This window comes from Hevea brasiliensis, unplaced genomic scaffold (genome assembly GCF_030052815.1).
Source record: "Hevea brasiliensis isolate MT/VB/25A 57/8 unplaced genomic scaffold, ASM3005281v1 Scaf88, whole genome shotgun sequence".
In the NCBI taxonomy this organism is placed as follows: Eukaryota; Viridiplantae; Streptophyta; class Magnoliopsida; order Malpighiales; family Euphorbiaceae; genus Hevea; species Hevea brasiliensis.
Window position 1 is genome coordinate 163809 of NW_026615308.1, and position 15641 is coordinate 179449.

The 15641-nt window shown below is 32.1% G+C and overlaps 1 protein-coding gene across 1 annotated transcript; it reads left to right on the forward strand.

The window, feature by feature from the left end:
• Nucleotides 1–2707: 2707 nt before the first annotated feature.
• LOC131177782 (uncharacterized) lies at nucleotides 2708–10275 on the forward strand. Its single transcript, XM_058142876.1, has 3 exons — nucleotides 2708–2735; nucleotides 9770–9930; nucleotides 10132–10275. The coding sequence occupies exons 1-3, from the start codon at nucleotides 2708–2710 to the stop codon at nucleotides 10273–10275; spliced, it is 333 nt and encodes a 110-aa protein (XP_057998859.1).
• Nucleotides 10276–15641: the final 5366 nt, after the last annotated feature.

The following is a 15641-nucleotide window of genomic DNA, read 5'->3' on the forward strand; positions in this document are numbered from 1 at the left end:
TACTAACTAAATATGCACAATATGCACACTAATCACAAACTGTATATCATTCACAAGTTATATCAATAATATGCACACTTATAAAGTTATATCAACAATATGCACAAACTATATCATCCACAAGTAATCACAAACTATATCAAGTATCAAGATTACCATTCATTACTTTTCTCCCCCTTTTTGTCAGCATCAAAAGAATATGGGAGAAAGCATGTCAAAATTCAGTCTAAGTGCAGTAAATAAAAACAGTCAAGACAGAAATTGATATAGCAGACTAATTTAAAGTTTAGGAAAAAACCAAAAGTAGCAAACTAAGTAGCAAACTAACAGACAGACTGTTAGACAAAATTCAATCAAGATTCAGTTTATCCTTTCAGCCTAGAGCTTCTTCTGATTGGTTTTGGAGCAGCCATTTTCAGCTTTTTGGGCTTGACAGGTTTGTCACTCAAAGTTTGAAGAATTGCAGCAGCCAATTCAGTTCCGGGTGTCAAAGGAATAATAGGCCCAGCTGTGAGCTCAGTGACAACGAGTACTGCACTCACCAGACTTTTTGCCAGTTTTAGTCTTTTTGCCAGAGGGTTTACCAGTTTCCTCTTTCTGTTTGCTTCTTTGTTCCTGTTGAGCTGTTTTTCCCTTTCCTTTTGCAGGAGCAGCAGGAGCAGGTGTCTCGGGTTCTGCCTCAGACTCTGAGTCACTCATATCTTTCCCACTACCTTCTTTGCTGCCTCCATTTCCATTATCATTAGAATCATCGTCATCTTTTTCTGCTTCAGCTTCTTCCTCTTCTTCCTTTTCTTCCTCTTCTTCCTTTTCTTCCTCTGTTTCTTTCTCTTCCTCTTCTTCTGTTTCTTCTTCTTCCTCTTCTGTTTCTTCTTCTTCCTCTTTTTCTTTTTCTTCCTCCTTTTCTTTTTCTTTCTTGGTTTGAGGAACAGAACCAGTAGCAGCCTTACTGGTTTCTCCAGCCTCAGTGGTTGAAATACCCAAATGAACTTTGATTTTAAACAATTCCTCCACAATCTTGTACATTAACATCAAAGTCCCATCAACTTTAGAATCAAGAGCATTCATAAGAACAGTTTGAAAACCTCTAAATTTCTGTAGCTCTCCAAGTTCTATTTCAACAAATTCTCTCAAGTTGTTTACTTCCTCCAAAATTCCTTCAACATTTAAAGTACCACTTGCACTATCTTTGGAACTAGCACCTTGATCAAATCTAAGCTTTCTACCATCATCATCTTTTTGCAAACTAGTAATTGGGATCATATTGGTCCTAAGTTTCTCGGTTTCCAAAGGTATCCCAAAGTCTCTAAATAGACCATTAAGAAGATGGGCATAGGGTAGCTTGTAAGGTGGCTTCCATTTCATGATTTGCTTCAGCATAAAATAGGCAAGATTAAATTCAATTTGGTTTACTATATGCCAGATTATGCAGAGATCAAGGGTACTCAAATAGTTGGGACTGCCAGTTCTAGGATTCAACACATAAATGATAAAACTATGAAGAATTTTGATGTGTTGATGAGCATGAGTAATGCTAGTTTTATCCTTCACTTCCCCTTTAAACACTTCACCCTCAAAATCTCTTTTGTTAAATCCACCAACAGCAAAAACATCTTTGTGAGAACAGATTTTATTCCCACTGTTTGGAATTCCTAGGGCTTTAGCTAATCTAGCAACTGTCACTTCATAGATTTTTCCTTTCATTTTCACCTTAAAAGACTCATCTTTGTCAGAATCATCTACCCTCAAATTTTTATAGAATTCTTGAACTAAATCCACATACACTCCTTCAGTGTCAGAACATAGTTTATCCCATTTTTGATACTCAAACAAGGATTGCAAAGGAACAGGAACTTCAATAAAAGCAGGCCAGTGAATATACCTTGGCTCATGAATAGCCCTCTCCATATGTACAACTGGAGCTTTTGAAGTCTTTTTCTTTTTGATTCCTTTTTCTTGGACTGGCTCACTGGTTCTTTTCTTGGGTGTTTCTTTTGGTTTGCCAATTACCAGAGGAGCATCTTTTTGTGGAGGAGGAGACGCAGGAACACTTGAGTCAGTGGAGTCCGATGATGAATATGTGGGGATTTTGGCTTTCCCTTTTCCTTTGTCTCTCGCCATAACCAATCTCAGAAGCAAATTAGGCCGTAAGGACAGTGAGGACTGAGATTATAAATTCAGCGATGTGAGCAGCCAATATATATTTATATATATAATCAATCGAAGCATATCAACATTCATTTAGCACAACAGAGCGCAATGGCATAAAAATAGAACAGACAACACGAGATATTCGGGTTCTTACGAATCCATGGCAGTCGATTTATTATTATATACCACATTTTACGAAATGTTGATGCCAAAAAAAAATTAACAACTGAGCGCTAAAACAGAACAAACAAGCGAGAGCAAATCAAACAGAAAAAAAATTATCAGCACATTGCGAAAGCAAATAAAACAGGCATAGATAGAATGTAAAACACGATTCCATAAAAGTTTTAGATTTTATACCTGGAATATACTGAAACAGAGAGTGCGAATCGACTTAGGCAAAAGAAAAATATCCAACAGCAAATGATTTCTTTCGGCAGATTTAGAGAAATAAAGGAAACGAAAAATTTTGGGGATTTTCTATCTGCAAACAATCGATTTAATCGATTCACTGCCAATAGGTTTCGGAAGTATTTAAAAATGATGAAGGGAGACGATGGCTTGGAAGGGTGCGGCCGAAATGGGTTTGCAAGTGGAAAGAAATGCAGCCGTTCGGGTTCTGAGATACGAAGCGACGGAAAGAGGAGTTTTGAATTTTAAAACTGAAAAGACACAACTGTAGGTTTTTGCAGAGAATAGGTAGCGTGTAGCAGAGGAGAGACGGCGAGAAGATTGATGGTTCAGGAAAAAATTGAATCCCGCGCAAATTAATGTGTTAAAAGTCCATTTTGCCCTTAAATACATAAAGATGCAATACTCTAAGTAGAGGGGTATTTAAGTAATATGGGCTTTAAACATGCAGAATAGGCGCTCGAGAGAAAAAATAATTTTAGAGTTTTAGTGCAATCAGACTTGACTTCCAGTTTGCCAACGAAAAAGTAGGAGCAGTGGTAAAGCATTTAGCAAACAAGAAAATTAGCAAACGGATTAGTATGCCACTGAGATCAAATTCTGCAGATTACTGTTCATATCTGATAAGATCCAGAATTTTTTAAATTGCACCAAAAATACCAGAATGCATTTTTAACACTACAAACCAACATATATCACTTCATTTTCATATGGAAACATGAGAATGCATCAAAACTTAATCAAGAGCATCAATCATACCAAGTTCTTTTCTTATTTTGCAGAAAATTTCCTCATTAAGTGGCTTTGTGAAAATGTCAGCAAGCTGTTTTTCAGAAGGGACAAATTCGATTTGAATATCACCATTTTGAACATGATCCCTAATAAAATGATGTCTAATTTCAATATGCTTGCTTCTAAAGTGTTAAACAGGATTTTTTGATAGGCTTATAGCACTAGTATTGTCACATCTTATGGGAATGTGATCAAATTTAATTTCAAAGTCTTCAAGCTGTTGTTTCATCCACAAAATCTGTGCAACACAACTTCCAATGCAATATATTCAACCTGCAGAGAAAGTGCAATGGTTTGCTTTTCTTGTGCCATGAAACTAATGCATGACCTAGAAATTGACAAGTTCCGTAGTGCTTTTTCTGTCTAATCTACTACCAGAAAATCTGAATCACTATAACCAATAAGATCAAATGATTCACATTTTGGATACCACAAGCCAATGTTGTGAGTGCCAATGAGGTACTTAAAAATTCTCTTAATCAAGCTACAAGATGAGATTCTTTTGGACATGACTGAAATCTTGCACATAAACATACACTGAAATGAATATCTGGTCTAGATGCTGTCAAGTAGAGTAAAGAACCAATCATACCTCTATAAAATTTATTATCTACCTCTTTACCTTTTTCATCTTTTTCCAATTTAATTGTTGAGCTCATGGGAGTTCCAACACTTTTCATATCCTCCATTTTGAACTTCTTCAGCATATCCTTTATGTACTTGGACTGATTTATAAAAATTCCATCTTTCATTTGCTTAATTTGCAATCCAAGAAAGAAGGTAAGTTCACCCATCATACTCATTTCAAATTCACTTTTCATCATGTTGGAAAATTTCTTACAAAGAGAATGGTTAGTAGCACCAAAAATAATATCATCTACATAAATTTGCACAATAAGCATGTCTTTTCCTATTTTCTTAATGAAAAGAGTAGTGTCCACTTTTCCTCTTTTAAAATCATTTTGAAGCAAAAATTTACTAAGTCTCTCATACCATGCTCTAGGAGCTTGTTTTAAACCATAGAGAGCTTTAGTAAGCTTATAAACATGATTTGGAAAGTGAGGGTCTTCAAAACCAGGAGGTTGAGCTACATAAACTTCTTCATCAATATATCCATTTAAAAATGCACTTTTAACATCCATTTGATAAAGCATAAAATTCTTAAAACATGCAAAAGCACACAACATTCTAATAGCTTCAATTCTAGCAACCGGAGCAAAGGTTTCATCAAAATCAATACCTTCTTCTTGGTTGTATCCTTGAGCTACTAGTCTAGCTTTATTTCTAACTACATGTCCTTTTTCATCCATCTTATTCCTAAATACCCATTTAGTTCCAATAACAGAGTGCTTTGTAGGTTTAGGAACAAGTGTCCAAACTTTGTTTCTTTCAAATTGATTTAATTCCTCTTGCATAGCAAAAAGCCAATTTTCATCATTTTGAGCATCATCATATGTTTTGGGTTCAAATTGAGAAACAAAAGCAACATTACCAAAGTATCTTCTAAGTTGAGCTCTTGTCATCATTCTTTGTGATGGACTATCAAGGATATCATCTTTGGAATGATTTCTATGGTACCTCCATTCTTGTGGAATGTCTTGATGTTGAGGTTCCTCAATTTGTAGTTCTTCCACATTTGGTTGAGAGTCTTCTTGAATTTCAACATTTGTGGAGCAAGGGAGTTCTTCTTCTTTATCATTTTGATCATCCTCCACTTGTTCTTTTGATTCAAGCTCATCATTATTCGAATTCTTTGAATTTAGAATCTGCTCAATTTCATCATCACAAGAATCTTTCCTTTGCAAGGAAGTGTTAGCATCATCAAAAAGTATATGCATTGATTCTTCCATGGTCAATGTTTTTCTGTTGAAAATCCTATATGCTTTGCTATTTGTTGAATAGCCTAGAAAAATTCCTTCACAGGATTTAGCATCAAATTTCTTGAGATTGCTGTCTTTGTTATTCAAAATGTAACATTTGCAACCAAAGACATGAAAATATGCAATATTGGGTTTTCTTCCTTTCCATAGTTCATAAGGAGTTTTCTTTATAATAGCTCTAATGGAAACTCTGTTCAAAATGTAGCATCTTGTATTCTGACTTCACTTAAATATTTTGGTAAACTGTTTTCATTCAGCATTGTTCTTGCCATTTCTTGCAGAGATCTATTTTTCCTTTTAACAACTCCATTTTGTTGTGGAGTTCTAGGAGCTGAAAATGTATGATAAATACCATTTTGAGAGCAGAAATTTTCAAACAAATTATTTTCAAATTCTTTTCCATGATCACTCCTCAAGGATGTAATGCAATATCCTTTTTCATTTTGAGTTCTTTTGCAAAAAGCTTCAAATATATCAAAGGTTTCATCTTTATGAGCAAGAAAGAAAGTCCATGTGAATCTTGAAAAATCATCAACAATTACAAATGCATATGCCTTGCCTCCTAGACTTCTAGGTGTGATTGGACCAAAAAGATCAAGATGTAATAATTCCAATGGTCTAGACGTAGTTACAATATTTTTTGATTTAAAAGATGATTTTGTATGCTTACCAAGTGCACAAGCTTTGCATTGAAATTCTTTTTCAAATCTTAGCTTTGGAAGTCCTCTAACAAGGTTCCTTCTAGAAAGTTTAGCAAGTGTTCTCATGCTAGCATGTCCTAATTTTCTATGCCATAACCATGCACTATCATCTGAAGTCATAAAGCATGTTTCACAATTTTCTTTAAGACTTGTTAAATCAAGTAAGTAAATATTATCTATTCTAGCACCAGCAAACATAACATTATTTCCATGAATCTCACAATGTGTAGAAGTAAAAATCACTTTAAAACCATTATCACATAGTTGACTAACACTTAAAAGATTATACTTTAATCCTTGAACTAATGCAACATTCTCAATGCAAGGATTTTTACCAATAGTTCCACATCCAACAATTTTAGCTTTGCTTTTATCACCAAATTTCACATAACCTTCTTCTTTCAAGGTAAGAGAGGAAAACTTGCCTTTATTTCCTGTCATGTGCCTAGAGCAGCCACTATCAATGTACCAATGTTCTGTTTCCAAAGATACTCCTTAGCGGACACTGAAATCGCTTAATCGTTCTTAGGTACCCAAGCAACTTTGGGTCCTTGAATGTTAGTAACATTAGGTAGAGTTCCTTTAGGCACCCATACTTTCTTTGCCTTAAAGGTTCCTTTCCTAATAGGACAAGCATTAATCATATGACCTTTATGATTACAATAAAAGCATATAATACTCGGTTGAGAAAAGGATGTAGCTTTAACAAAAAATTGTTTGTATTTCTCATCCTTCATAAATCCATCATATCCAATTCCAGATTTTTCATTTGTGGATCTTTGATTCCCAATAAGTATATCAAGTGTTTCTTTTCCTTTTGTAAATTTAGATAAATCTCTTGTCAAAGATTCAACTTTTTCTTCAAGAATTATGTTTTTCTCAAGAAGTTGTTCACACACTTCTTTTGATTTTTGAAGCTCATTATTAACTTCCTTAAATAATTTCATTTGAGATTTATAAAATTCATTTTCCTTTGAAACCATACTTAATGAAATATTTTCTGATCTTAAAGCACAATTTTCATGAACTAAAATTTTGCATTTCTTTTTAAAAGTTCTATATTTATCATATGTCTTCACAAATGCAAGTTCTAATTCATCAACATTAGAAAGTTCAAGATTTACCTCATTTTCACTATCTTCGATGTGTGAGCATTCACCTTTTTCTTCAATTGCCATCATACAAGTGTTTGCAGCCTCTTTGTCACTTGTTTCATCAATTGATGAAGAGTCACTATCACTCCATATTGCCGCCATTGCCTTTTTGCTTTTGTCCTTTCTAAACTTATTTTTCTTCTTCAAAGTAGGACATTTTGGCTTAATGTGGCCTGGTTTGTTACACTCATAACAAACTATTTCACTTGAATGATTTGGAGTCTTTGGAGCATATTTCTTTGTGAACTTCTTGTATTTGCTTCCACCTTTTCTAAATGCTCTTTTGAATCTTTTGACTATCATAGCCATATCTTCATCATCATCACTTGAAGCACTTGAATCATCACTTGAACTAGCTTTAAGAGCAACATTTTTCTTTTTCTCATCTACTTTTTCAGATATGAAAGCTATGCCTTTCTTTTTCTTTTGATCACCTTCATTCTCATCTTTCTTGTAAATCATCTCATGTGCAATGAGAGAACCAATCAGCTCATCATAGGTGTATTTTCTGAAATCCTTGGTGTCTTGAATAACAGTAGTTTTTGCTTCCCACGTCTTTGGAAGAGACCTCAGAATTTTCTTTACAAGTTCTTGTTCTTCAAATCTCTTTACAAGTTCTTGTTCTTCAAATCTCTTTCCAAGAGCTTTAAGTAGATTTACAAGGTCCTGTAAATCTGTACTATCTCAAAGAATAGTTTCACCTGTGTTTCATCTCAAATAATTCATAATCACGGATGAGGAGGTTTGCCTTTGACTCTTTCACCACATCAGTTCCTTCATATGTGACTTCTAGTTTGTCCCATATCTCTTTTGCAGTTTGACATCCTGAAACACGATTATACTCATTAATATCAAGAGCACAATGAAGAATATTAATAGCCTTGGCATTTGTAGAAATTTTTTTCCAATCATTATCATCAAATTCAACTTCAGCTTTAGGAATTTGTACAGTTCCTTCACTGGTTTTATAAGGAATATAAGGACCATCTTTAACTATTCTCCAAGCATCAATGTCAACAGATTGTATAAAGTTTCTCATTCTAGTTTTCCAAAAGGAATAATTTGTGCCATTAAAAAGTGGAGGTCTAGTGATGGAATAACCTTCATCTAAGGGGGCAGGTATACCAGCAGAATTTCTAGATGAACTAGCCATGTGTGTGGATCACTCTAAGGGGTTTAATCCTCAAGAAAGAGAGACAAGCTCTGATACCAAATTGATGTCCCAAAATATGTCCAAGAGGGGGGTGAATTGGACTTTAAAAACAATTTTCGGTTCTTGCTCAAAACCTTTGAAAATTGCAGCTAGGTTCAACTTAATTGACTAATGTGAAATATGAACAATACAGCCCTATTGACAAGTTGATTCAAAGTTAAGCTATATGCAATCAGTGTACTGATATAACAGACTATGTTAGCATTCAGTAAGGATATCAGTAATCTGGATAAATTTTTAACACAGCAACCAGAGCAGAATACCAGATATACTAACTGACAGCAGATTAAACAATAAGCAAATTATATCAGATATCAGCAGATTTAGCAGTAAACTGTTTTTCTCAGATAGCAGCAAGATCAACAGCGTATGATATCAACTTTCATATCAGCAAAAGCATATCAATCATAAAGTTAAAATGCATAAATGTAAAGAGCAAGGGTTGAGAAAATGAACACTGAAATTTTTATAGTGGTTCGGCTTTAACTAGCCTACATCCACTCTCTCAAAGATCCCACTTTGAGTCTTCACTTCACTATTCTTCTCTTTTAAAGGCAAGAGACAAAAGCCCTTTACAAAACTTCTCACCAAAGCTTTTACAAGTAGCTTCACACTTCAACCAAGTGTTATCCCAAACACTTTTCACAACCAAGCTTCAATAAGTGCTTGAATGACCTCTCATAAATGATAATAATGTGTTTAAAACTCACTCTCAATCAATACAACAGAATCTATAAAGAAGAGTTGAGTAAATAAGCCAATGATGAGCAATAAAACACTTTGAGCACTTTGAATGAAAGCTTTTATGATTTTGAACAGTAGAGGGACTTTCATTAAGTGCAAAATGGCCAAAGGAAGGTGTATTTATAGCTTTGGAACATTTTTTACCGTTGCAGAACTCATTTGAACGTTACAGATACGAATTTCAAGAAAATAGCCGTTATTTTGTCATTTTCTACGATGTGGTGCAGAGTTGAGACAGTTAGCATACTTGAGAAAATAGCAAACCAGTTAGCGTACTAATATAAGTAGCAAACCAGTTAGCATACCAGGAAAACTTTTCTGCATAACTTTCAAAACTATAAAACTTCACACCAAATCATAGTCAAATACTTTTAGGCCAGTAATAATGATGTTTAAAAGAAAAATCATTTGAGGCATTGAAAATAAAGATCATTGACTTTTACTCCTCAATTCTTTTCACAAGAAATCCTAAAAGATAAAACTAACTCTAATACTATATGTACCTTCAATTCTGATTTTTCAATGCAGCCTTGGAAGGTAACCTTTTCTTCTTTTATCTCCTTTGATTCATCCTGTGTTATCCTTAGAATGTCATCCTTTCTTCAGAGGCACGAATCCATCATAAAATCCTTGTGACTTATCTTTGAGATGCACAACACTTAAAACAATGTTAGTTTGATTCTAGTTGAGTTTTGGTATCATCAAAATCTATGCTCCTTTGAGCTTGTGGGGTCAACATTATCTCATGTTTCAGAGTGGATCCTTCCATTTCTATACTGAGCAAGGCATTTTCTTCAGACAGGCCTAAAACGTCTATTTCACCGTCAAAATCTTCAGCAACAGAATGTCAACTGCCTCCTAATGAAGGGGCAAGAAGAGTAAGAGTAAGTGTCATCAACTGGGCTATTCTTTTTTTTTTTTTTTTTCCAAAAAGAAATTCCTTTTAAGTAGTTTCTTTGAGGGCTTTGATGCATTCAGGGTGTAAACTTATTGTTCTTGTTCTTACTTTTCTTCCCTACCTCTTATCTTATCTGAAAGGAATCCTGCTAATGCTACTTTCAAATTTGCCACTTGTGTTATTGCAGCTAAAAAGGCATGTTGCAACAAGGCTTCCTTTCGTTGATGCATTCCTCTTGAAGATGAAGAAGGAAAAAGTTCTACTTGCTAACAAGAAAATTTGGTCACATCGTTCTGTTATTATACCTGAATTTGTGGGTTACACAGTATGAATTTACAATGGAAGAACATTTGTTCATTACACACGAAGCCGAAGTCTCTTTAGAGTAAGTACAACAGCAGGAAAAAAAAAAAGGGGGAAAAAATAGGCTAAAGTGCAAATGGTACGAAAAGGAAATCTTAGTTTTTTAGGACTTTATATGAACTAAGTCAAATCTGCTTGCTGATAATGACTGTGAAGGTTCCAAATCTTCTTGTGTTATCTTCTTAGTCTCTTTAAGAATTAAGAAATAACTCTACAAAACATGAATCGACCATATTTCCTTTCATCATCTGAACCATCTTGGACTAGTTTTTTGTGATTGAAATTTGTTAGGAAACGTAAATTTCTTTTACCAGGACCTATGTGGATGTAAATTTTTACGATTGATCATTCTCCTTAGTTCAATAAGAAAGCATATTCTCTGGATAAAGAGTAAAGAGCATTTGGAGATGCTTATTTGGAGTTTGAAATTTTCTGGCAGGGTGATTAGATTAATTTTGACGAATAAAGTGAGGGGGAGTAGCCTTCCAACTTGTTTTCCTTGAGCAAGGCAGGCTTCCTTGTAAAAAGATTTGTGTCTATGTATGCAAAACAGATATCGAAAGGTTTAAATTATCTCCATGAGAGAAATGTTGTTCACAGGGAAGTCAAATGTGCTAACATATGTCAAATGTGCTAACATATGTATTAGTGGATGAGAATGGATGTGTGAAAATTGCTGATTTTGGATTGACAAGTCACCTTATTTAGTGCTTTTATTGAGTCCAGCAAGTTGACTCCATACTGAATGGCTCCTGAAGTTTTTAATTGAAAGAGAGCAGAAGGGTATAAGCTTCGAAGCTGATATATGGAGCCTATGCAATGTGTTGGAGATGTTAACCAGAAAATCTACATGTGTATATCCAGCAATGCATGCAAGTTGATCAGAAAGATCGTCCCTCTGCTGCTAAGCTTTTAGAGCATCCAATTTGTAAACAGATCAACTTCCAATATAGAACAATTGTGCTAATTTCAGCTTGGCTTATAAAATAAATATATAATCACACATTATTCGTTGAATATTATAATTAATATGAAAGTCTATAAGGTATATTGATAATAAAATACACACATTATATTATAATAAGGGACTGTAAAAGTAAAAATGGTGGGAAATAGCTTTCCTTTGAATTGAGATTCAATTGATATGGTAATGAGATGGTTAGAGATTTAATTGAAATCGTTCTTAGTGAGAATGTGTGATAGTCGTCAGTTTGGAAAAGCTTCACAGGCAGTCATCCTCTGGAAATGCAACCTGGAGGGCAAGTGAGAAATTGGAATTGGTATACTGATGTATGTGGACTAATAAAGACAACTTCCCTTGGTCAAAACAAAGTGAAACTGCTCATTTATAAAATATTTTTTATTTATTATTTATAAATATTGAAAATAAAAAATTAATAATAATATCCAAACTTTAAATATTATTACTTACCAGAAGTTTCTGGAGAGCCTGTGTTTTGTGAAGTAAGATGAGAGATCTGCTTGCAACTTATCATACTTGTTCATGAGTGCGTCTGGCATTGTATTAAAAAAAAATAAAAAAAAAAGAAAAAAAAGGGAAAAAAGAAAACCATCAAATAGATATTAGAACTAGCCAAGAAAGCCACACCGTCACTGGCTGCTCCTGTGCTCGAGCTTAGGCCGTGTTTGTCATTTGGATTCTGGCCAGAAAAAGCGCTTTTTTTTAATATATATATATATATATATATATATATATATATATATATATATATATATATATATATATATATAGATATTGTTGAATAAGTTAATTTATAAAATATTATTTTATTATTTTATAGTTAAAGTATATTAAATTTAATATTAATTAATTTTTAATACCTTTTAATTTATATATATATATATATATATATATATTTATTTATTTTTTTTTTTTTTTTTACGACAAGCCATAATGAGTGCATGTTACCTAACCGAGTTCTTTTAATGTTCGATTAACTAACCAAGTTTAATTACTTGTCTAAGCTTATTCATATGAGTGCACGAAACCTAATCTATATTTGTTGACTTTGTTTTTAAATTAATTCTAGAAGAAGAGGAAGTACTACCTCAGTTACTAACTTTTATAGCATTTAATTTTAAAAAATAAAGGGAAAAGCTACCCATCGATTCATGATATTTTAAACTTATATAGGGTTAATTTCATTTATAATTTCTTAATTTAGATAGTTGTATTATCATCGTCCTTCAACTTCAATTTGTATCACAAAAATCTAAAATTTCAATTTGAATATCGCTAAAATTCATTCATGTGATTTGCTATTGTAATTTTTTTTTATTAACTTATTATTGAGTTTCATTTATCATCCTTCCATTTAAATAAGTTTACTATAGTCATTCATTAATTTTATAATTAGTCTAAAATTTAAATTTTTATTTATTTTTAATTTATTTAAAATAAATTTATATTTTTAGAAATATTTTAATATTTTTATAAATATTTACAATTAATTATTTAATTTATCATATAAAAATATTATTTTTACCTATATTATTTTTCAATTTGATTTTAGGTTAATACCTAAAAGATTTATATCTAATTTATCTTAATTCCTTTGATTTTATTTTAGTATAAGAAAAAAAAATAATAACCCATAATTATTTTACTTTATTTTGGAAATATTTAAACCTAATTAAATATGAATGATATTATATTAACTTTTTTATATAGGTTGATATTGTATACAGTTTTTTGTCCTTATTTTTCAAATTAGCAGGGCAATATATCAATCTAATTATTATTTACTACATTTTTGTATTAAAAATTTTTAATATATTAAATGAAAGTTTAAAATTTTTTTGAGATAAATTAAAATTAAGAGATGTGTATGGTATATTTATTAAAGTTGAGACACGGTAAGTAAATTTAGTATGAAAACCTGTAATAGCAGGTCACAAAGATTTTAATGATATTCAAATTGAAATTTAAGAATTTTTATAATACAAATTAAAGTTAAAGGACATTACTGATATAACAAATTAAGTTGAGAGATTATGAATAAAATTAACCCTAAAAATTTGCTTTGACTTGGTGCCCTTACCATAGAAATTTCCTTAAAGCTGCTTTAATAAATCAATTGTATTACCAGGTCTTAATTAATCCATATCCTCCAATGGAAGAACCTGTGTCTTTTTCAAGCTCTTTTCAGTAGTTGGGAGCAGCTATTAATTAATCCATATCCTCCAATGGAAGAACCTGTGTCTTTTTCAAGCTCTTTTCAGTAGTTGGGAGCAGCTATTGACCTGTACTTGAAAATTGTAAATTGCTCTATCATTATTTTTCATTTTGTTTCCTTTCTTTTCTCTAGCGAAATCTAAACTCCTGGATTATTAGAACAGTACATGTCCAAATCTTAATTTTATGTTCATCATTAATTATTCTTCGTTGTCTGCATTTTATGTTTTTATAATTATATTTCTAGGATTTTTCTTATGTAGACTTACTTATATCAAATATGAAATTCACTTATTAAATAAATCTCATGTTGTGAACTGGGTCTAGATAGGAATTCCCTTCTAATGTTAGTCCCAACTTGCTGAATAATTTATATTTCTGCTTACATTCAAGAGAACAGGGATTTGCAAACTTTGCGTGTTACCATTGTGCTGAAAAGCAATTGAAGACCTCTCATCCAGAGAAGATGGAGTTTTTTGAAATTAAACCCGTCAAATTATTCGTGAAAATGATGAATTCGGAAGGTAGAGCTATAGAGATTGATGCGTATTCTAATGGTTCAAAAAAGTCTATCCACGAGCAAATCCTACGAAAAATTTAAGAAAAAATACCTACGAAAAATTTTTCGTCTCTAATTATCAATGAAAAGCTTTTTGTAAGTAATATTAAGAAAAAAAATAGAGAAAAAAATTCTAAAAATCTAATCCTAGACATTGAATATAAATAGAAGCAACAGTAAACAGAGAAGGGGGGTTCAGAATCAAAAAGTCGGACATTAATATCTTCATTATTCTCTCCAAGCCATCTAGAAGAATTGTGCATTAGCATCAAGGAGGAGTCCTCTGCCGAAGTTCCACAAGATCAAAACTATAGATTTTCTTCGGTTCTTTTGTTCTATTTCTCTAAGCTATTTTTGTGTTCTTTAATTTCATTTTTATTATGTTTGCTAAACTCACAATGAGTGAGTAATTTCTATATTTTAGAATTAGGAGAGTAATGCTTATAATCATTATTATGGACGAATATTGAGTTTCATCTATTGTATTTGAGTTTTATTCTTTGATTCAATATTTTGTGTTCTTAATGCATGCTATGTGTTGGTACCCACTTAGACATGATAGAAGATACTAATTGAATAACTGAAAGGTAAAGATTAATATTAAAAAATCAGAATATTAAATCTAGAAAATCTGACCTGGAGATAGGCTGATGACCTTTATGAAATTCCATAATTAATCAAAGACCTTAAAGGGTTTTTATTAGGACTAATCGTCAACGAAAATAGGGTTTAGCTCTGATTGAAATACACTTTAGGTGCCTTAAGAGAGGACCTAAGATACCTTAGGATTAATTTCCATTAAAGCAACGATCCTCAATCTAATGAATAGACATGATTACATCTATAATAAGGTTAAAGTATGAAATCTTAATTTTAAAATTATTTTAAATAGATTGTTTCATTTTAAATTCATTATCCTTCTAATCTTTAGTATTCAAAAAATATCAGATTCACTCTTTCATTTTATTCACCAGCCTAGACAGTCAAAATTATTATGTACCTTAGTACTTGTAATTTAAATTTCTTGTGGAACGATACTCTACTCACTACTTTATTACTTATTAGCGAACCGTATACTTCCAGGTTGAAAAACCAGCAAACAGTGATAGAGTACTCATACTCACAGTGAACACCTCTTTCTATGGTAATGCAAGAATTTTCTAAATGGGCCTAATTTAAAGTAGGCTTTTGGCCTATTAGTCAACTAACTAAAGTCTTCAATTTTTATACAAAGCCGTCAAAATAGACCACACTTTGGACTAAACGTTCGTCATCCCTTGCGTACTGACATTTTTTTTTTTAATTTGTTGTGGTGCAATAATCAAATTATCATATAGTCTTTCAACTTTTCGTTTTTCTTAGTTCTTCTCCAGCATGAAAGATTTGCTACTTATATTAAGTTTATTAACAAGTAAAGTGAGGATCGTTATCATTTTTTTTTTTTGAAATCAAAGAAAAAAAGAGTTAACAAATAATAAGTACTCTCTTTCCATTTTATCAATTTTTATACAATAATTAAGAAAATAATTAAATTATTTAAATTAAAATAAAATACTCTTTGATTAAATTACTATTTGTC

Excerpts from the sequence above, each read along its gene's own strand:
- LOC131177782 (XM_058142876.1), top strand. The coding sequence starts at position 2,708 with ATGGCTTGGAAGGGTGCGGCCGAAATGG. Across the intron at positions 2,736-9,769 it reads GAAGGGTGCGGCCGAAATGG|CTTGTGGGGTCAACATTATC; the intron begins GTTTGCAAGTGG and ends TGCTCCTTTGAG. Across the intron at positions 9,931-10,131 it reads AAGGGGCAAGAAGAGTAAGA|CTAAAAAGGCATGTTGCAAC; the intron begins GTAAGTGTCATC and ends GTGTTATTGCAG.